Source organism: Calonectris borealis, chromosome 14, assembly GCF_964195595.1.
Source record: "Calonectris borealis chromosome 14, bCalBor7.hap1.2, whole genome shotgun sequence".
NCBI classification, from domain to species: Eukaryota; Metazoa; Chordata; class Aves; order Procellariiformes; family Procellariidae; genus Calonectris; species Calonectris borealis.
Genome location: NC_134325.1, coordinates 11,343,988 through 11,365,398, shown reverse-complemented (window position 1 = coordinate 11,365,398; position 21,411 = coordinate 11,343,988). Strand labels below are relative to the sequence as shown.

The window sequence follows — 21,411 nt, the reverse complement described above, 5'->3', positions numbered from 1 at the left end:
AATATAAAATATTCATGATATGTCAGTCTTCAATAAAAGCTTGAGAATCTTGACGTTAATTTACAAAATATTTACATCAGGTTCTGGAAACTTTTACATTTCTGGAGTGTGGATGGAGAGGGGATTAAACAGGGAGCGAGTAAGGTAGTGAAGAAGAGACAACAGGAAGTAGCAGTTGGTAACATGATACTATTAGTTTAACCTGTGCTCTGTGCAGTTAAAGCTAAATAACTCTTCAGTGTTTTTTGAGATCACATATTAATTTGTTATTTAAATGAGGTTTTGAATGCGGTATGTCTGCCACCCCTGCTTCCTGGTTTAAATTTCATTTCTAAAAAGATAGGTTTGCTAACAAAAGGCTAAGGTGTGCTGTTATCAGGTTGTGTGGCATTCAGGATACACTGAGGACAATAACATAATGAAAAAGGGATCAAGAAATAGCTTCAGTGAAGAAAGTCTCACACTGAAAAGTTCACCATTTGGAGGGGTTAACACAGGATGCCTTTAGGATGATTTTCAAGTCATCCCAAGAAAGGATACTGTGGTCAAATGTTGCACAGACTTTTACAGAAATTAATAGTGCTATCACTGTGGTTGCATGCAATTCCTTTTATGTAAGGTACATAAAGGAGAATATCAATACTGCTGCTTTTCCTTGCAAGCTCTTTAAGCGGGTGAGCACGTGGGGGAAGGGAAGAGGACTGAAAATGATCTTGTATTGTTCCCAGGAGAACTTAAGCAGTCTGCTCCCAAATTCCTTTGACAAGTGATTTAAAAAAAAAGTTGAAACAATTTAAGTTGCTTATTTAATTCTCATGTTCAGGAATCCTAATGTCACATGTCTGGCACTGATTGTGATAGCATATAAGGTTTCAGGCCCTGCAATCATAAACTGTTGCTCTTTGGCTGATAATGCAAGTATGAGTACCCTCCAGAGTAACAAATGGCACTTAACGGAGAGTTACTGCAACAGACTTCCATAAACCATTGGTGAAGTATGCCAAAGCTGGCTCCAATTTCATCATTAGCAGAAATCACTTCAGAGACCAGGATCAATTTTGATGTTGCAGTTGGTTGGCTAAGCTAGATTTGCATGGTATCTGCGGCTTGGACTGGGTTAGGGCAGCAAACAAATACAAAAATCACGAGATCCGGGCAGGCAAAATGACAGATAATGACTGCTATTTTCAGATGCTTAGAATAGAGGGTCTGGTTTTAAGCAATAGTCTTGTAACCTCATGTTTATATATCATCATGCAACAGCAGCAGGGACAAAGCAATATTGATCAAATTGAAATAAGGTGTCGCCACACACAGCTCATTCCATTGGACTTTCTCGATGTTAAACTGACCTGTGAAAAGTGCTGTGCCAAGAATGGCCATAGGTATGGACAGAGTGGGCAGCAAAATGTAAGAGCAGATGGACAGAGCCAAAAACAATCTAGCCTTGTCTCAGTTCTATGTGAGGAACAGTTAATGTGTTTTCCTTTGTTTACTGTTTTTTCTCCATTTCACTTTTTTCTGCCTTTTGCTAATAATAAAAAATAGTAGTAGTATTTCTGACAAGAGAAAGAACTTGCTCTGATAATATCTTTCTTAATATCAGAAAGACAAAACTCTGCAATGGGTACAGCTATCCTGTACTTCATGGCATGTGATACTTTGATGGCAATTTCAGAACTGTCCCGGTTAGCTTATTCTGGCTGAGAAGCTAAATGATATCTGACATAGGCACATAGTACCGCCCTGATTTCATGCAGTGTTATAAGAGTTTGTAGCAATGCAGATATTCTAGGATACCTTGTTAGTAAGAGACAAAGCCCAGCTAAGGAGGTCCCAGGGATTATTAACGGAGGCATGTCTCTCAGCAGTCTGTTTCTAGAACGATGTGGAAAAGTTCTTGTGTATATACAGTGCACTTTTAACGTTACAGCTAAGGCAGCAGCACAGTTCTCATAAAGTAGTTGGTTGGCAGTTTGTGGGAAGCATTTTGCAGGTAACTCGTGTTGGGTTCTTTTACAGGGCCCAAGCATAAATCTGTCACTGTTAAAAGTTCTGTTGCAAGCTAAAGAACCTGGGACACTCCCCACTACCTGAACATGAAAGTGTCTCATCTTTAGCAAACTTTCTTTGGTTTTCCTGAGGGATTTGGGTTAGAGGGTTCACATACAATTTCATCTGTTGTCCTGTTGCTTTATTCTTGTCTTTCCATCTGGCCTTAATTAGAACACACCATTCCGAATAAAAATGGCACAACCCCATTTTGGTATGTAGGCATATAGGTATAACCACAAATTATTAACAAACATCACAAACATAAGTGCTGACATTTACTACAAACAGTATTATGGGCTCTCTAAGGACATTGTAAATTAACTGAGCTACTTGAACTGCAGTGGATGGAGTGTAGCAAAATGGAAAGTCTCTTGTCTCTGAAAAACTCTGTACAGTGGTAAGATGTCTCATTTTGAAAGAGAGATACCTTCATGTGAAGTGGAGGCACCTGATGGCTCTTGTAGCTTGCTTTAGACTTACCTTTTGAGGTGCATGCAGTACGGAGCTGATGACTGACCTGAAATAGGTGTACATTATTCTTATGCTTTTCTTTCCTTTCTTCCAGATGCTATTCATAACCTGTACTAGCAAGAGATGGAGTGATCAAACCCATGCTATAGCCATTAAGCTTATGATATTGAGGGTGAATCTTATGACTTCTGTAAGGATATCTTCCTTTAAGTAATGTAACTGTCTGGAGGAGAAAATAAGTATTAGTATTAGGAAAAATTATCCAGATAAAATATAAATATTTGGTCAAAATTCTTTTATTTTAAGGACTACAGAAATTTACCTAGCTCTGTCTTTAGTTAATTTCACACTATATGCTGTTAGCTTTCTCAAAGTGACTGCCACTTTCACTTAACCAACAAGGAACAGTGGCAAATAGAAGATCCTGTTGTTGCTTTATTAATTGCCTTCAGATGAAAGGCAAGAATTACAGATCCAGAAATCATGTTCCAGCTGCCTTCTCCTCCTCAAGTACACTGAGTGAATGTACATATACTCAGATGGGTGTGTATCTTAGGTAGCACTAACATGTCAAGAGATTAAATTTGTATTATATACATAGTCAGATGCCAAAATAAAAATGTTTACTGTGTAGGCTACTCACTCATCACAACACAATAGCAACTACTGTGACTCATAACATAATTCTGCTGACCCAAAGGAGTAATAAAGAGATGTAAAGTCCATACTCTTCTAAATGTTATCAATTCCAAATAGGATGGAAAAAGTCTATAGCGTACATTTTCTTGTTTTGAAATATAATACTATGGTCTGTGTGCTGCTACTACTTTGCGGAGAAAACTGACTGGTTGAACTCTGCTGGCTGTACTTCTTGTTTTGAGCTTCTAAACTGCAGTAAAAGACAATACGTCAAGCATGTCCCTAATCTTCCCCATTAATGCAAGTATTATAGTTGCCACAGGCATCTTATTCAATTATCAGTGAAACTGAAGGTGATTCATGTGACTGAATAAGAAGAGTGTTATGACATAATCTGTCTTCTAAAAGAGGTGGCTGACTTGTTGAAAAAGCTTACAAATCACCACTCTGGCTGACTGCCAGGTTTGTTTTCCCAGATTCTCCCCGCTCCACAGCCCAATATGAGATCCATGGTACTAGTGACAGATTTCTGTGTAACAGCTTGCTGATCAACTTCAGAAGTTGGTATTTTTTGTTTTAAAATTAGCTGTGTTGGAGATTCTTTGAGCTGAAACTGAAACAGCACACATGAGGAGAACATAAACTGGCCTGTATCCAATTTTATTATCTTGCATATGTGCTTGCTTTAAGGGTCTTACTTTTACAGCCTATCAAGATTTAGCTAGAAGTTCTGTTACAGAAACTTCTGAACAGAACTTCTCTACAGAAGTGCTATACAATGGTTGTCATTCTGTTCTGACAATAAGCTGCATTCTGAATTGTTTCCTATTAAAATAACATGCAAGAAAACATAACAGTCCATGCTTACCAGTCACTGAGAAGGCTGTTGAAAATTAAGCTAGGTAACTGAGTCGATCAAACATTTCTTCCCTTTCTTGCCATACCCTTTTATATTTTTGCTGGTTATCCCCATTTTAAATTAAAGCTGTTGAATCATACTCTGAAGTCTGATTTTTTTGTGTTATATATTATGGAGGAATATTTAAGCCTGTTTCTTGGAAAAGGACTCTGTAATTACTTGATCATGTAAGAGTGATCCTTAAACAGTCAAGTTTCCAGCAGCTACCAGTATTATGTCCGAGTTACAGTAACGAGCATATTCCAGAGAGAGATTTGGAAACTAAAGATGAAGAAGAAGCTGAAGCAGGTAATGGAATGCAAAAGCCTTTTTTTTTTTTTCCTAGAACCGCATGAAATGGATGATTTGGAATTGTCTGAGGAAACATTTTATGTTAATATCTGATGCAATCTGATGGCCATTAAACTATATCCAAAATCTCTGTGGAGACAGGTGCAGCTCCCTTAGGCAAAGTAGTTGTGGTATATACTTTACTTGTCATCTACAGTGGTACTACCATCAAGGTAGTTTCAACCACCTTGCCTTAGCATATCTTTCCTTCTACTTTGTTATCATGTGTTATCATAAACTTTTTTACATGTTTTATGCAATTTCTTTCTTTCTTTCATTACAAGAAAGATAATTAACATATTTAGCTTACAATTTGTGGAACCCAGGTAATGATTTTTGGTTTTTAAGACTACATCTTCTGAAATAACATCTTTGTGGAAAATCTTGGTGATTCAGCCTTTTAGTCATGTGGTTACACAAGTCTAGTGTGTGTTGTTTGTGAGCTCTTACACCACTCGAGTGGTCTGTAGTCTTATGACTTTAGTGTTCTAGGTCCTATATTCAGTTGCTGCTGATACGTGTGATATCTAACTATACTTGCTCAGTTTCTTCTCAGTACTGACTTTCACAACTGCAGAATGCACTCCAACCATCCACAGATGGCCTTGGTTCATATTACATTGTTTTATCTTGTCTTTATGCATGTCACAGAGATTTCCCAAGTCTTAAACAACTGCTGTGTGTCAATCAGCCACTTTTACTTAGCACGTCATTTTCTGTCTACTGTACTTTCCTGTACTTATCTGAGCACTCTCTGGCTGACCTATTGGCAGGGTTGATTTTTTTTTTTTCCCTTCCTCCTTGTCTGTTCACGTGGGTGTGATTCACTAGGTTTTACATGATTATTACTTCCACCAGAGGGTATTTCACTGTCAGTCAGTGCAGCAGACAGCATTGGAGGCTATACATTTGGTAAATGTGAGTGTAGTAAAATATCTTATTTGTGATTTGATGTTGAACTAATTCTTACTGATTATATAAAATGTTGAACTCTGTTTTGCATTCATGACAGATTGGTTATGTAAAAATGTGTTGGCAGGAATTTAACTCACTGTGCCTGTAAGGCCAGGAAGGGAGTGGTTACACAAGTGGTTACAGGTATATTTCTTAAATCTAGCCTAAAAAAATTGCAAATGATGGCAAGAGAAAGGGTGCAAAATCTACCTGACTAGGCGGTCTTCATCACTAAGAGGTGAAGACTAAGAGAATCTTTTCCTGCCTAGCAGTGTGCTGTTCTTACCTGAATACTTGAAGTTCTAGGTGCAGGTATGTCTCCCCTACCATGGTGTGTGAGCCAGAGACATACTGGGGAAGGCCTGTGGGCTCTCCATTGAGAAAACTCATTTAATGGTATGCAATGGAGTTTTAACCCTAATGGAAGCATAGCCACCAAGGCTAAAGATTTTGGATTCTAAAGTACAGTATAAGACTTTGCTCTGCAAGTGGAGTAACAACCCAGGCAGAATGGCTGGCAGTATGATTGAGGATGCATAGCTTGAGGTCAACGGATTATCTAGACAGACATATAGAAATGCATGTTGAGTACTTATGAGGATTCCTTATTTTCATTATAGTACTACAAAAGTTAATAAGGAATGAACTTTAAGACCATATGGACTGACTGGCCAACTTTTAATACAAAGGACCTAAGTTAAATGGAAGATGCATGTTTTATAAACACAGTGGGGGGTTTTGGGGTGTGTGGGGGTGTGGTATTTTTTTAATAAAAGGAGAAGGCTTGAAAAAATGACATTGAGATGTTAGGAAAGGTGGAAAGAAATGGTAGGACACAGAAATCCTAAAAAAATTAAAACGAGTTAGGAGAGGATGAGGGAGTAAAGTCACCATTCCTTTAAGTGTGTGCCACTGTAAAACTTATTAATTTGTCTGAGACTTCTGTTTGTGTATGTTATGCACTCAGATGTGCGTATTTAGAGCCATTTCTGTGATGTCTTGAATCTTAGTTGGACCTACTATAAACTCGTCAAAAGCTAATGAGAAAAGTCTGTTCTGAGCAGAGTTAAGATATTCTTCTTTTGATCGGTGCTGGTAAGGTGTAGAGTGAGGTTCTGCACATTCTGTTCTTCAGTGTTCTTGTTGACCCTCTAAAACAGGGAATAAGGACCAAGCATAGTGAATTTATAGGTGATTCTAGTTAAGCAGGGACTTGCAGCCATGCTAAAGGACATGATTAAAACATACGAAGAGCCTGATACATAGGAAAATAGTATAAATAAGAGGACACAATTCAGTATAGACTGGTGCAAGGTTACATGTTTAAGCAGAAACAATGAGTAAACACAGAATGAAGAACAGGATGCTAGCTAAATAAGAGCATTGAAAAAGGATCTGGAAGTTATGGGTCCTAGGCTGAAAATATATCAGTGTTACTATATGGCTGACACGAAAAGAAATAGGGCACAAGGGTCTGTGAAAAGGTTTTTTCCACTCTAGCCATTTTCAGATGGAGTCCTGTGTCTACTCTTAGGCACTTAATTTCAAAAGAAGTCAAGGAACAATTGGTGAAGAGGAACCAAAAGAAAGCAACAAAACAGATCTTGAAAAATTAACCTGTGAGGAAAAGACAGAAAAACTTATGTTTGTTTAGCCCAAAGAGGGACCTGCTAATTAGAGATCTACAGATAATCTTCAAATACGTAAAAAATTTTAGAAGCGAAGGACCTTTTTTTTATCCATGGTGGTATGATAAGAAGCAGTAGGTTGAAGCTGAAGAGACGATGATTCAGGTTAGACATTAAGAAAAATGTTCTAATGATGGGTACCTAAGAAGTAGATTATATGGGGAGGCTGTGTAATCCATTTCTGGAGGTCTTTAGGAGTAGGCAAGACAAGAATATTGCAAATAATCATCTGTCCTAGGATAGAATAATGAATCAGATGATCTCTTCAGGCACCTTTCAGTCCTGTTTGTTGGCGTCTTTGTGATTCTCTCAATTCCCTTCAAAAATATCAGAGACGAGGGTGCTCAGTTCCTCACAGCTCAGCTCATAAAAGTGCCACACACCTATCTAGTTCAGCACTTTATGGTTTGAAAAGTGTCTTTTAGCTTTTGGTGGGATAAATATTTGATTTCTTGATTTGCATTAATTAGCACCATGTTTATTTTCATCTTCTGTTTTACATTTGGGCCTGTAGATCTCAGTGGAGATCAAGAAATGAATATATTTAATATTTTTTAAAAAATCCTATTCACAAATGTTCAGTTGAAAAAGAAAGGACAGGTGGAGAGGAGGATTATAATTATTTTGGTGCCATTGTATAAGCAACTATAAATGAGTAGTCAGCTGCAGACTAATGTAGTTTAAGAGAACTCAGTGAAGTTGGATTCTTGTGTTAGCTGAAAAGGCCAGCCAAAGTGTTTTATTCCCCGGCAGAAATGCATTGCCTGCAGTGGAGCTGGGAAATGAACTGCTAAGGGCTCATGTTACTTTTGATGCTTTAAGCAAACAGCTCCATTCCCACAGTTACACAATGTTTTAGTATGCAGGATGAAGCTATGCAACTCTTCTAAACTTCTTTTAAATAAATCTGCAGATTTTTTTTTTTTTAATTGTGGTGCTTGTCTCTGGAGTATTAAAATTCATAGGAAATGGGACATAATAGTTAGGAACAGGCCATGTTTTAGAAGGTCTTACTCCTTAGAGCCATTTAGAAATCCGTAAGTGATTACATAGCTAGAGTAGTTCCTGATAAAAATTTGATAATTTAAATAATTTGTTAATTGCTTACAAAAAAATTATACTTTTCTTTCAGTAATTTCTAGGAATAGTATAATACATATGGCAATTTTTACCATTTAAAAATAAACACCAAGATTCTTTGACTTTGGCAAAAAACTGTTTAGACCAGATATTTCAAATTAAATGTTTTTTCTCTTGCTAAGATGGCATTTCCCAATGAAACAATAACTTGCTAGAAAATATCAAATCTATTCCTATACCATTCTTGATTGCAGGAAATGAGAAAGTATTCAAAATCCAGCTAAAAAAAGGTACATACAAAAGGGTTAATGCATATGAAATAAACAGTTTTGATCTGTAGACACATTTTTGCTTGTTTTTTGCATTATAACAACCACTCAATTTATATCAATTTTTATTAGCTATTGCTTGAAATTTTAATATTAACTGTAAAAATTCTCATAGCACTTTTTTCCCCCAGTCACAGGTGAACCATCATTCATCTAATAATGAAACCTATCAAGAAAGATTGGCACGATTAGAAGGTGATAAAGAGTCGCTCATACTGCAGGTATGTCTTAAAGAGAACATTATCTACATAGTTGATATTCGGTGAATAAAAGCTGAAATGACAGAGTATTTTCTGTTAAACAAATGTTACCGGGTCACCAAATGTTACTGATATTTAATCAGGAATTAATTTATAATTTGTATAATCCATCTGATTGGTTTCATGGTGGCGTAATTGGGTAGAGGAGAGAGGAATAACATTAGTAAGAGGGAGAAGAATGACAAAGAAAAAAAAAAAAAAAAACAACTTAAAAATAATGCTGTGAAGTGGTAGTGGTTCTCATTCTAGGTTTGCTAGGTTGTACCAGTTGATTTTCTGGGTTCTGTGTACCACCATTTTTAATTAACTGGAAGACTGGCAGGTAGATAGAACTGATATTTTTCCTGCTTGTATACTGTACCAAAGTTGATTTACATCATCAAAAAGCTTAAGGGGGGGTAAAGAGGGAAAAAGAAAATTTGACAGTAAAATGCCTAAGCTCTTCCAGGTTTCCTGTTTCACGGTTTATCAAGCCTTTTTCAAACAGATCCCCTGTCCCATGTAAGCTGTCCTGCTGGAGGAAACACATGTTGTACAAGTTAAAATAAAAAAACTTACTTTTTTTTTTCTGGATATTTTCACTAATACTAAACTCTATGTTACATGCTTTTTAAAACTGAAGCTGGAGATTCTTTAAATGGTCTTTGTATATCCTTTCTCTTTACGCTTACAAAAGCGTATTATAAGCATATATATTTATATCAAACGAAACTTAACTATACTGGGTAGGTGTTCTCCGTACTTTCAGTTACTAGTTTCTGTAAGCATGTTTTATCCTGTATGTTCTGTTCACACTTGTGTTAATTTACTGAGCAGAATTCTCACTGCTGCTGTTAAATAAACAATAAACGGTTTGTGAGACATAAGCTTAGTCTTGGTTGGATTTTTTCGTTACTGTTAAACTAAAATTGCTATTACCAAATTTAGAAAAAAAAAATCCTGAACGAAAAACAAACTTCTGGTTGGAATTTAAGTGTTTAAGTGTGTGCTGCAAATTCCCTTTTTTCTGAGAGGGAATTAGGTCAGGGGAGACAACATCACAACTGATATTTATTAGAACACCTTTAATCAAGTGGTTATTAACTGTAACACCTTGATTCTATTAATAATAGCAAACAACTTTTCACACAGTACATTCACTTCTTACACAGTTCCCTCGCACACATGCGCGCGCGCGCTCATAATTGAAGCAACAATTAGGGGGCCAAACCCAGCTGTTTACTCAGAAGCAGCGGGTTGTACTGATGCACCTGTGCCTTTGTCCCTGAAGGCCTCCTTTGTTTCATCACATGTGTGTATAGTCCTGTAACCTTTGTCTGCATATAGCTGACACCACTGTCACCTTGGATGTGGTTCATGCTATACAGCCGGTTGTTGATGGTCATGCATGCCGGTGGGCTTGTACAGATTTGGCAGAATCTTGGTGTTCAAAGTGTATCAGCTTTTGTGGATTTAACAGAACCACTACTCTCCAGCGCTTGTAAGTTCCTGAAGACTGTTCCAGGCTGCTGCTCAGTAGGTACTTTTCCTGTCTGTCCTGCTGATTTTTAGTAACTATTTCTTCATCCAAACAAATAGGTACCAATAGAATGCAGCCAGCCAAACTCGCAAAGAAGGGGCTTTTATGACATGGTTTGGAGACCTGCCTAGAGTTTTTTTCATGAGCAATGTAGTAAAATCAGATGTAGAAATTGTCTCTCTTTTGCCTTTTACCCCCATCAAATTAAGAGGCTTAGTCAATATTTATGCATTTTCCTATCCCACTGCACAGTATTGCAGTAGAACTCCAAAAACCCCAGGCAAATAACACAGATGAAAACCTCAGTCTGATAGATGAACATCAACAACAACAATAACAAAAAAAAAAGTGCCAAGATGGAGCTGGGGTTAGAACCTGGGTTTACACCAGTTCTGCATATTCTATCTAGGCAGTTGAATATGAGGAACACAGGCAAGTCCCATGCTGAGGTTAGACTGGCCTGAGGGAGCCTGCTGGTACAAACCTGGCTCCTGGGTGTGACCATTGGTATGAAGGATGAGAAAGTGATGGGAAACAGAGCACCTCTATTCTATAGCTCATGTTGCATTGTGCCAGTGACTGTGGTCCATAGCAGTAATCTATAGGAAATATGAGGCTGGGAGCACTCCAGTCTTGCATCAGACTTGCTGCAGAAGCAGCAGTACAAGGCACCTTGTAGTGGGCACAGGCATTGCCCACTATCTCTGTCCACCAAGGCTGAGTCAAACAGCGCACCTTGAAACCTGCTTCCATTGTTCAGTCTGTGATGGAAGCTGGAAATGCTACAGCATCTGGGATACCTTCTTATAGTTCAGTGCCTGTGTGTAGGAGCTAACGTACTTCTTTAGGTGTTTGCTTTGTTTGGGGTTTTTTTTCACAAAGATGTTTTAAATCCCTATACCACTTGATTTTTAGCTAATTGTTCAGTATGTCTCACTTTTATAGATATTTACGGAAAATATATTATCTACAGGCTGACTCTTGTGGGTGTTGCACTGCTAAGGCAAGATGGACTTGCCAGCATAGCATACGCTGGGGTTATGTTCTGTGTGCAGCCTACTGATTCCATGAAGAGTCTGGCAGATGTGATCCTGAGCAGAGGGGAAAATATGAGTTCAAAGTGGCTAATGTGCCTCTCAGCCTAACTACTGGAACATCCAACACATGCTTCTAAAGCTGCTAAGGTTTTACTAAATTCCTTTGCAGGTCACATTTAACATACGCAGTTTTCCTTTCAGGTTACAACGCTAGTTGGAACCTAACCCGACCCTTTAAGCAGAGCTTGTTTTCTTTCTCTGGAACCTGCATCAGACTGAAGGAGAGGATTCAGTTTGTTTCTTCTTGCTTTCTGACCTCACAGGGGTGGTTTTGGTGTGCCATTACTCATTTAATGGAAGCAAAACAAAAAAGTAGACAAGCAACAGACTTCCTTGCAGGGAGTTTTCCCCCTGCCCCAGCTTGGATATGCCCCCCTGCCACCTGTCTCCACCCACTCCTTCCTATCATCTCTCATCCTGCATTCATCTGTACTCCACCCTACAGCCAACTATTTTAAAGGCAAAAAAAAAAGTCGTCCTCTTTTTTTCTTTTTCTATGTTCCTTTCCCAGGCATGCTTGTCATTATGTTTGCAGGTAAAACAAATACAGATCACTCAGTCACTCCCTCTGCAGCTTCCCTGAAGTGAACTCAGTTGTTCATTGATTGGATTTTAGAAATGCTGTGTAGTGGGTACATCTTAAAGGTTTCACTTCCACGACCAGTACCTTTTTTTTTTAAAAAAAAAAAATAAAGGTGTTGTGGAGTTGCATGTGAGAGCATAGATAAGTTTTTGTTAACACACATCATTCAAACTGGGGTTTAAACACCTAAGGTTGCTTTTTTGTTTGAGATAACATTTTTCTAGTATAATCAAGGCTTTTATATAAATAAATAGTAAAAATGAATATACAGAGAGCATATACTGCTTAACATAGGAATTATCACTGTTTTTTTTTTCCACATCTTCTAATGATATCCTGAGTGTAGTTTTTTCACCTTTGTAAGCTTTGAGTTAGGCTGCTGGGCTTTTGTTATTACACACTCACTGGTCTGTACCACCATTCCCACAGTTCTTTACCAGTATTGCTTATTGTTTCTTTTCCTGGGATTCATTGTCTGTATCTCACTTCTTTGCTTTCATGTTTTGGCTTGCAAAGCCTGGGAATTTTTCTTGGAATAGAACTTTGCCGCTGCTAAAACATGCCTTTTACTCATTGCATTCTTTATAACTTCAGAACGCTTTATTGATAGGTAAGCTGTTTTTCTGTTCTTGTGAGAAGTAAAGTAATTTGTTGGTTTCCAAATGAACAGTTTTATTGTTTATCCGTTTTAGGGAGTGAAATGCCAACAGAACCTGAAATGGCAATGCATGCTCCAAAACCACTTAAAACACTTTCAGTATCCTATGTTCTTGTTTGGTGCTTTCTAATTTTTCAGACTTTTGCATGAACTATCTACAGGTAGCCTGAGTCAGTCTTCCATCTCTTCTAGAAATGCTCTTTCCTTTTTATATTAAAACAAAATAATCGGGGGGGTCAGAGGGCGGGGTTGAAGCAAAATATAGGCAAGACTGAAAAATTGTCTATCTTGATAGCGCAGGTTGCTGCAGTGCACAAGAATATTAAACCATTGAGGACTTTAAAAGAGAACTTGCTGTTAAAATATGCATTTGGATGTTAATTGTATAAGGTAATTGAAACTTATTTACAGTCAGTTCAGTAGCATTGTGCTTCTCCTCTCAAATTACAGGTGAGTGTTCTTACAGACCAGGTGGAAGCTCAAGGAGAGAAAATCCGGGACCTAGAAATCTGTCTTGAGGGGCATCAGTTGAAACTGAATGCTACAGAAGAAATGCTTCAACAGGTAAAAATCTGGATTGGAAAGCTTCTTGCATAATCTTCTCCAACAGAGGGGTCAACATATACGGTCAGCTTCTCTGCATGTGTGAGTGCCTTTGGCCACAAGATAAAAACGGGAACAAAATGCCTCTTTTATTGTTCTCTTGCTGCTTTGCACTTTTTTTTTTTTTGCAATAAATGTTTCTTTGTTTTCCTGTTGCAGAAACATTTTACTGGCTGGTTGCATAACACTGTATGTGGCAGCATGTAAAATGAAACTATTGTGTCTTATTTGTACTGTGCTGACGAACTAAATTTGAACATGGTTGAGTAACTGGTTAGACAGGTTAAATGTATCTAATATATGTAGGAGTTACAGAATTCAGAAGTTTTAGTTAAATACCTTCTGTTTTCGTATGGCTTTGAAGCTGAACAGGTAGTCAGTTGAAATGAATTACTGTATCAAGTTTGGTTCTATAACCATTTTTGCTTAATTTAGGAGCTTTCCCCTTACTTTTGAAAGAAAATTAGTATATAAAGACATGTTTTTCTTTATTTCAATCGACAGTTTCAGGCTATGTGATCTAATTTTTGCTCTTTCGTGTTGTATGTTGAGGGAGCAGAATAAATGATAAATTAAATATCTTACATTTTATGTGTTACTGCAGAGCTGGCAGGTCTATCGATGCAAAAGACCTCTCCCAGTGCAATTTTCTGTTATTACAGATGCAGATCATCCACTGGTAATACAGTACATAGATATCAAAAATAGATTTGAAACTGTAAATAACCCTCAAAATCTATCCCAGAAATTTACAGGATAGATGTTGTTCTTGATGAACTTCCTTCCTTTCCCCACCCAAAATGTTATGTTATAAATTTACTATTTTAGTCGATGTGAAATATACAAGTCTTTCTATGAACTATTCATAGCTTTAAATTATAGTTGTGTTAATTTATGTTTACGTAGATTACAGTTGTATTAATCTATATAAACTTATTTTACTATGATAAAGATCTGTATACATATGTATGTAAAAAAATAGCAAGTTCTATAAGAAAAGCTTGTATCTTAAACCTTTTAAAGTTATAATTCTCCAAGCTTCTCTGAAAAAAACTTGGCCTCATACAACTTTTGCAGGCCAAAATGTTTCCAGCTGGGAAGTTTTATTCTCATACTTAAGTGAGGGGACGTTTTTAAAAATGCAAATAGCAAGTGAATTTAATTTTTCAGTGAGATCTGAAGTGAAATTCAAAGAACAGTAATATTTAAGTTATGAAAATCTGTTTTCAAACTTCAGGAAGGCATTCACAATAGAGTGTAGAAGTTTCCTGTTTCAATCTGTAAACTAGATAGTTCTGTGACTTCTACTAAAACTGTTTATTGTTTCTCTGACTGAAAATTTTCTGCTCTGATAGTCTTCTGAGGAAACTGTGAATTTAAAGCCTGATTTAATGGAACACTGAGGCATCTGAAAATAGAATATAATAATGCATGTACATTGCTATTTCAGTGAAAATATTTGAATCTACCCATCTGGCATTAGGCACGTGTATAAATTGCTTACAAAGCTGATCCTAAAGTGATAAGATACAAAAGTCTGTACTAAAGCTAAGGAAGTGAGAGAATCTCCCAATATGTTTAACATAAACCTTAAATCTAAATTTTGAGATCACTTTGAGCGGCTGTAATTGTTGCCAAATGGGAGCAATTTATTTTTAAATTTAAATAAATTTAAATTTATTTTCTTTCCTGCACTCATATTAAAATAGTTAGCAATAAGGTCAAATTTGTTCATTGCTTTGTATCATAGTTTTGAGATCTTGCATTTGAACATAACTTACAGAAATACTGACAAGCTTGCTTGTTGATTGCTGAATTTCTAAGTGACTCATCTCTCATGCTTACAGCATATATGATAACTCGAGTTTGGTTGGGTTTTTTTTAAGAGAAAGAATTATCTAGGCCACAACTTGGTAGAGATTTGTGTTTCATTTTAATCTTATGAGTTTGTCCATTTGAACTTTGTACAGAGACAGACACGTACACAAACACATATACTTAGTATTTTAATTTTAGTGTGAGTGATGCACTTTCAGTAGCTGAACCAAAATTAATAAATAAATTCAGTGTGGAACTGGGATATTTAAAATTTATTTTTTCACTGGAATGAGGAAAAAATGATGTTGAGTTAACACTTTAGTTTTGTGAACAGTAAGAAGAGCAAATTAAGTGAAATACTAGAGGATGATGAGGGAATGGTAGTTGTGGTGTCTTTCTCACATGGATTACAAATTAGATCTCTCAAAATCTCAACAGTCAGAGAAATTATACATGTATTATGGCTCAGCAGAGGGCCCTATTTATCGATAATTTATTTTGAAGGTTCTTTTCTCAATTCATTTTGTTGAAAAGATTACCCTCTTCAGGGAATGAGTTGAGATTTGGAGAGAAGAGAACGACCTGATAATGTGATGATTAGGACGTTGATGTAAGAGATGTGGCGAACATGCCTTCTTGCAGTTAATTTGTCAAAAGTAGAGTGAGTATCTGGCCTCAGGGACTTCAACAGACTGATGGATCAATCAGGTTTTGGGGAGAGTTGGGTTCAGATCTTCTCAGCCAGCAGTTGCTAGTGTCCTGTACAAGTGCTCATGATGCTTAGCAAAGAGATGAAAGATACTAGTGTTGTCACTGAGTTTTTCCAGTCAAAACTATTTAGTGGGTCTTTCAAGACAGTATTTATTTATTTTTACAGTAAACTAACTTATTTCTAATAAGAAAAAAATAATCTAGATCTATGTAGCTGTATAAATATTCTTGCTTTTCAGAAAGACTTTTATTATCTTCCTGAGGTGCATGTAAATCCAATTTTATTTCATGGTCCTGCTTGCTTATTTACAATATATTGAACTCCACTGATTTTTAGCTTTGTGAACTTAAGTTGACTGCTTCTTCTAAATGGAAAATGGAATGATAAAGATAATTGCCCTAGCCTGAAAAATCTTTAATGTATATTAATAGAACTGCAGTATGGATAAGCATATTATTTACTTCTCTGGGAAACCATATACCTGAGTCCAGGATAAGCCCTGTTTTTTTAATTTTGGGAACTATAAGGAAAGTGACTCTTAATTAATTCTGTGCCCAAAATGCTACAATAAAACAAAAATCATACACTTTGTTAAGATAATTTAATGACGATATCTGGTAGTTCCACAACAGAAAGGGTATGTAATGCTACCCTGCAAAATAGTTTTTGCTGAATCTATGCTAGCAGAGACTTGTCCACTTTGCAGGGTGGGGTTACTGGCTAAAATCCTTCTAACTTATGATTTATGCACAGTTGTTTTGAACCCTGCTACAAAGTGATCATGGAAACACTTTTGAAACAACAGCTAAAATAAACTTTATAGGAATTACATAAAATGGCTGTTCAGCATTTAGGTGGACATCTTGAATGCGGAATAGTAGCAACAGACACTCCTGCTTCTTTGCAGAAAATAGGGATTCTTCATCACTGAGAGGATGGTGCAATATCCCTTAGTCAAAATGTGAACTTTCAAGAAATGAGTTGAGCCAATCTAAAGGTTACCACTACAAAAAGGAGAAGGCCTCATTCTCCTTTCATCCTTCTCCCTGTTCCTGACCATGTGGTTCTGCAACTGATTTTATACTCATCAGACCTTTTCCTCAATGACTTGGGAGGAAACGAACTTGGGATTTAAAACAAAGGAGGTGTTTTTCTGCTGGGTTAGTGAGTTGAAACAGCTCACAGAAAAGATCAGGACGTGGCATAAGGGCAATGGTGAGATGTGCATTTGACCTGGCTGTTTATGAAACCACAGCCAAAGATAATACGGCTCAGCAATGTTTAAGAAACAAGAGAATCCTGTGTAACAGATGCAGAGATGCCCTGGTGCACAGTTACAGATAATGTATGTATGTTTTCATGAGATGCGATGGTTACGGTGTCAAACTCAACATTTGCTTTTGTAAGGATACTTGTTCCACTACAGACTCTAATCAAGAAAAAGCATTTTTCATCTTGAAGGTGTTTGCATTTTCTTTCTTTAAAACAAAGTAGGTCTTTCGAAAACTCATGAAAGCCAATGGTAAAAATCAGTCCTTAAGTATGGTTCGAGTTTAGGCCAAGAAACACATTTCCCTGGTCAACCTTCATAGTAAATGTTAAGAGAAAATTTTCTGGAGCATGACTGGAAGCAAGATGCCAGTTTGGTCTCACTGAATTGCCTTCCAGTGGTATCTCTGTCTTGCCATCGAATGTGTAAAGAATATGGAAATGCCAGCCTGTGTGAATAGTTACCTGCCTTGCCCCTTAGCACGTTGTAATGAATGTCTTGAAATAAAAAAAAAAAACCTCCTAGAATTATCCTATGAAAACAATTTATGCTGTGGCAGTCCATTTCCAGTATATCAGCTACTTTAAAATGTAAAATTACAGCCAATTTTAGAGAAGAATGTGTCTTGTTCTAAGTTAGTTTGTGGCATTTTGAAGTACTTTATTTCAGTCAATTTTAAGAAAGAAATATTTTTTTAAGAGAAGAGAGGGTCTTCAACATCTGCTATGTTAGCCTTGGGGGAATCTCCTATCAGCTTGCTATCAACTTTCCTTTCATTTGTACAAATGTAGAACAGAATTAGAAAGCAAAAGTAATTTTTGCTCTATAAAGTAGCCTAAATTGTCCCCTAACAGAAAGTACCAGCCATGCATAATGTAAACACATTGGTGCTATGGAATCTATGCTGTCAATCTTGACAGCTGTGTTAAGTCAGTTTGAAAAGTGAATTTTCTGCACAGATTTCACCTCCACAGTTCTTTTAAGTGCGTTTTTTATGGCAATTATTGTGAGTAAGAATAGTTAGTTACCTCTTTGCTATTCCAGTGCTGCATTTGATTTATTTAACAGATACTAGTTCCCATTGAAGCTCTGTGGCGTAAAGTATAACGGCGTACAGTTTCTTTGCCAGTCAAAATGCTGGTCTGTGTGGCAATGTCTTTCTTGTACCTGACCTGTACCAAATCCTAGATGTGGTTTGACTGTGTGCTTCTGCCTTCCATCTTATTTCTGACACAGAATTGCAAGAAGCAATCCAGGGGACTCTTGTCAGATGGTTGCATTGTGTAAATATGATTGTGTCTTCTATCAAGTAAATGCTCTTGCAAAGTACAAAGCACTTGGCTTTAGGATTCTTTCTGTCTTAAAAATACACATAGAAACTGAAATGCTTAAATGCAAACAGGAATGAATTTCTGTTTCTCATGGCAGTTTATGGCCAACTTTTGCCTGTGTGCAAGGAGCCGGGGAAAGTGTGCCAGATAGTGCCCTTTGTGAGGCACAATGGAGAATCTTTTAAAGAACAGTGGATTAAAAGAATGCAGGGAGGAGCTGTATGGGAGTAGGAACTTGAATCCAATGCAGTTTAGTGTGTACCTGTTCTGGTTTTGCAGTTGTTTTATACTCAGGGGAGCCAGAATCCTGTCTTGGTTGCAGAGTATAAATCTGGTGTGTATCTGTTTGCTTCTCAGGAACTTTGCTGGCTGGCAAGGATCATTCCTTCAACTTTCAATTGCCTGAGTTATCTGATCTTAGATGAATTTCAGCACTTGTTTATAGCATGCAGTAACTTCTTGCCAGCAGCTAGCTTAGTGTTTCAGATTTTGAAGTGTGCTCTGTGCTGCTCTGGTTGTGAGGCGTAAGGTTTTCAGAGTGTGCTCTCAAGTTGTGCAGCTTATCTATACAGGTGAGCATTACACTGCTTTGTTATTTTACAGTTAACATAGGAATGATTTCCATCGTCAGGCGTATGCAAAGGGCTGTTCAATTTGGCAGTGCAATGGGAAGTTCTGTCCTTTCCGTTGCTTAACTATATAATGGGCAAATGATGAATTGGAGGGCTGTAATTCACTCTCTGCTACTGACTTGCACCATTTCATGGTGATTACACATGTACATTGCTCTCAGCTGTGTTTTCAGTTAAGCAAATATCTTATTTCTACCACAGCTGACACACAGCACTTGAAAAGTGCAGTGCTCATTAGTGGTGGTTCTTGCTGAATTTTGCTTACCAGGTAGGTAGCTCGGTCGGTCTGTCTGTCTGTCTCTCTCAACTATTTCAATAAGGATGAAAAGTGTGAAATATTTTGAGTGTTGTATTTTGTACAATGCACAAGTGCAAAATGGGATCTTTGGGCGTTTTTTTTCTCCTCACTTGACTAAAATCTTACTTATGGTTTCTCAATCAGTGTATGGCATGATTGTTTCTTCTGTTTTGTGGAGCGCTGAATATCCTGGAATTTTCTGTGCTTGCAGCTGACAGCCTAGAATACTGTAGTGTCCTCTTTGTAAGCTATTTTCTGTCATGTTAAATTTCGTAAGCAACTTTATAAGAATTATTTATTTCTAAGATGACAAAATGTGAAAGTGAGATAGACAGCACATGCTTCAGTTTCATTGGGAATATTGAAAAGCATGATTAAATATTTTAAAAGTATACAGTGTGAATTTTAAAAATACAGTTGTGTTTGGAAATAGTTTGTTGTTCATTGATCTGTCTGATACATGCATATTGTAGCTTCTGCGTGAATCATCTTTAATTATTCTACTCTAAAATAGCTTTTTCCCTTAATTTTTAAAGTTAAAAGTTGATTTTCAAAAAAAAAAAACTTTGATAAATTAAATTATACTTTTAGTACATTTTAAAATTAAAAACAAGTATCTTGTTTATAAATAAGATTCCCTAGAATATGTTCTATTTCTGTTCTGTATTTCAGCTTGTTAAGATCCTCCTAAAGCTGCTACAGCCCAAATTACCATTTTGCCTGTCTTATATTATCTTTTTTGCTTTAAAACCAATAACATAAATTTGTATTTTCTTTTCTTACAATTGCATATTTATTCTGGCTGAATTCAAGTTGCATCATACCACTGAAATACACTATAATTTCTCTGTAACAAAATGGGTCACATTCTTAATGAGCTGTTCACTGTGAGCATCTGCTTGAAGATGAAAATAATTGCTTCCAGATGTTACCATTTCAAGAGGGGACATTTACTTTAAACGGCACTTTCTTTCAAAGCAGAAGTTAGACCCTCTAGATGCAAGAGAAATTGTCAGCTGTTTTAAATCAGTGTAGCTCCATTGAAAACAAACTAGGGATAGTTAGCTATTTTGTCTATTTTAAGGCAAGAGTTTTATGCCAGTTTACACTAGCTGAGGATCTGATTCTCCAGCTTCAGAGAAAACTTTGTTTGAGTTGATTTAAAAAAAAAAGGTCAGCTGCTTTCATGCTCACTTACACCAGGTAGCACCTTAGTGTTCACATGGAGCTACTGAACTCGGAATGAGAGGAGTGAGGTATTACTCGCCATTGCATAGCTAAGTGTAATTTGGGAGTCTGTAGAAAAAGTAAGGAGTGATGCCAGATGGTGCACTCAAAGGATAGATCTTTTGTTAAAAATCTCTAGAGGGATGCCATGTCTCCTTGCCTTATTAAGAAATTTTCCTGTTGTATCATGGAACACCATGTCAGTGTCAAAAAAAATTCTGAATGTTGTTTCAGTTCAACAGTGAATAGAATCTGTCCATGGGGCCCAAGTCACCTCCTCCTGCTAGTCTTTTTGATGTTCAGTGGCCTTATTTCCTATCAAAGTTCTCATTTATAGCGACGTGCAAAAGTCTGCTATGTTAACAGCTGTACAGAGCCTGTTCTAGTCTGGACTGGAATGTGCCTCTGCAACTTGTGCAAATTAGTGTTTTTCTAGAAGATAGAGAAGTTATTTGTAATTATAATTGTAATTTGTAATCACCTTTGTAGAAAGCAGCTACTACTGGGATTTCATTAGGTGAGTGCCTCTTAGAGCTTTTCAATAAAAAAAGTCAGTGCGCTATCTTTTCCCCATGGATTTATTTCATTCAGAGAAAAAAACCAAACAAACCATGAGGCTACATTTCTGTTTATTTTCCCATCTATACACAAAAATCTTTGTCAGTATCAGCAGGAATGGGCATGGCACTGGGAATAGTGGGTGGCTTAGATAATTAGTGTTGCAATGCAAATGCAAGTTTAGTATTATTTTTAATTTGGGCAGTATTCCCCACCAGACTAAAACAATTTACATGTAGAGCAGATTTGGGTTCCAAACAAACTTTAACTTTATAATTTTTAAAATAACCTTTGTGGCTTTCTTGGCTCCAAGCCATAGTCTAAACATAGCATACAGTTTGTGGAAGAGGAAGAAATGAGAAAAAAGGGTGATGGACAAG

At 36.9% G+C, this 21,411-nt stretch overlaps 1 protein-coding gene across 1 annotated transcript in view; it reads left to right on the top strand.

Annotated features, from left to right (window-relative positions):
* The window catches only part of PPFIBP2 (PPFIB scaffold protein 2), a 104,431-nt gene that overhangs the window by 48,642 nt on the left and 34,378 nt on the right, over positions 1 to 21,411 (top strand). Inside the window, exons 4-5 of the mRNA XM_075163223.1 lie at positions 8,597 to 8,686; positions 13,033 to 13,146. Coding sequence (XP_075019324.1) covers positions 8,597 to 8,686; positions 13,033 to 13,146 — 204 coding nt within the window. The remainder of the gene's footprint in view (positions 1 to 8,596; positions 8,687 to 13,032; positions 13,147 to 21,411) is intronic.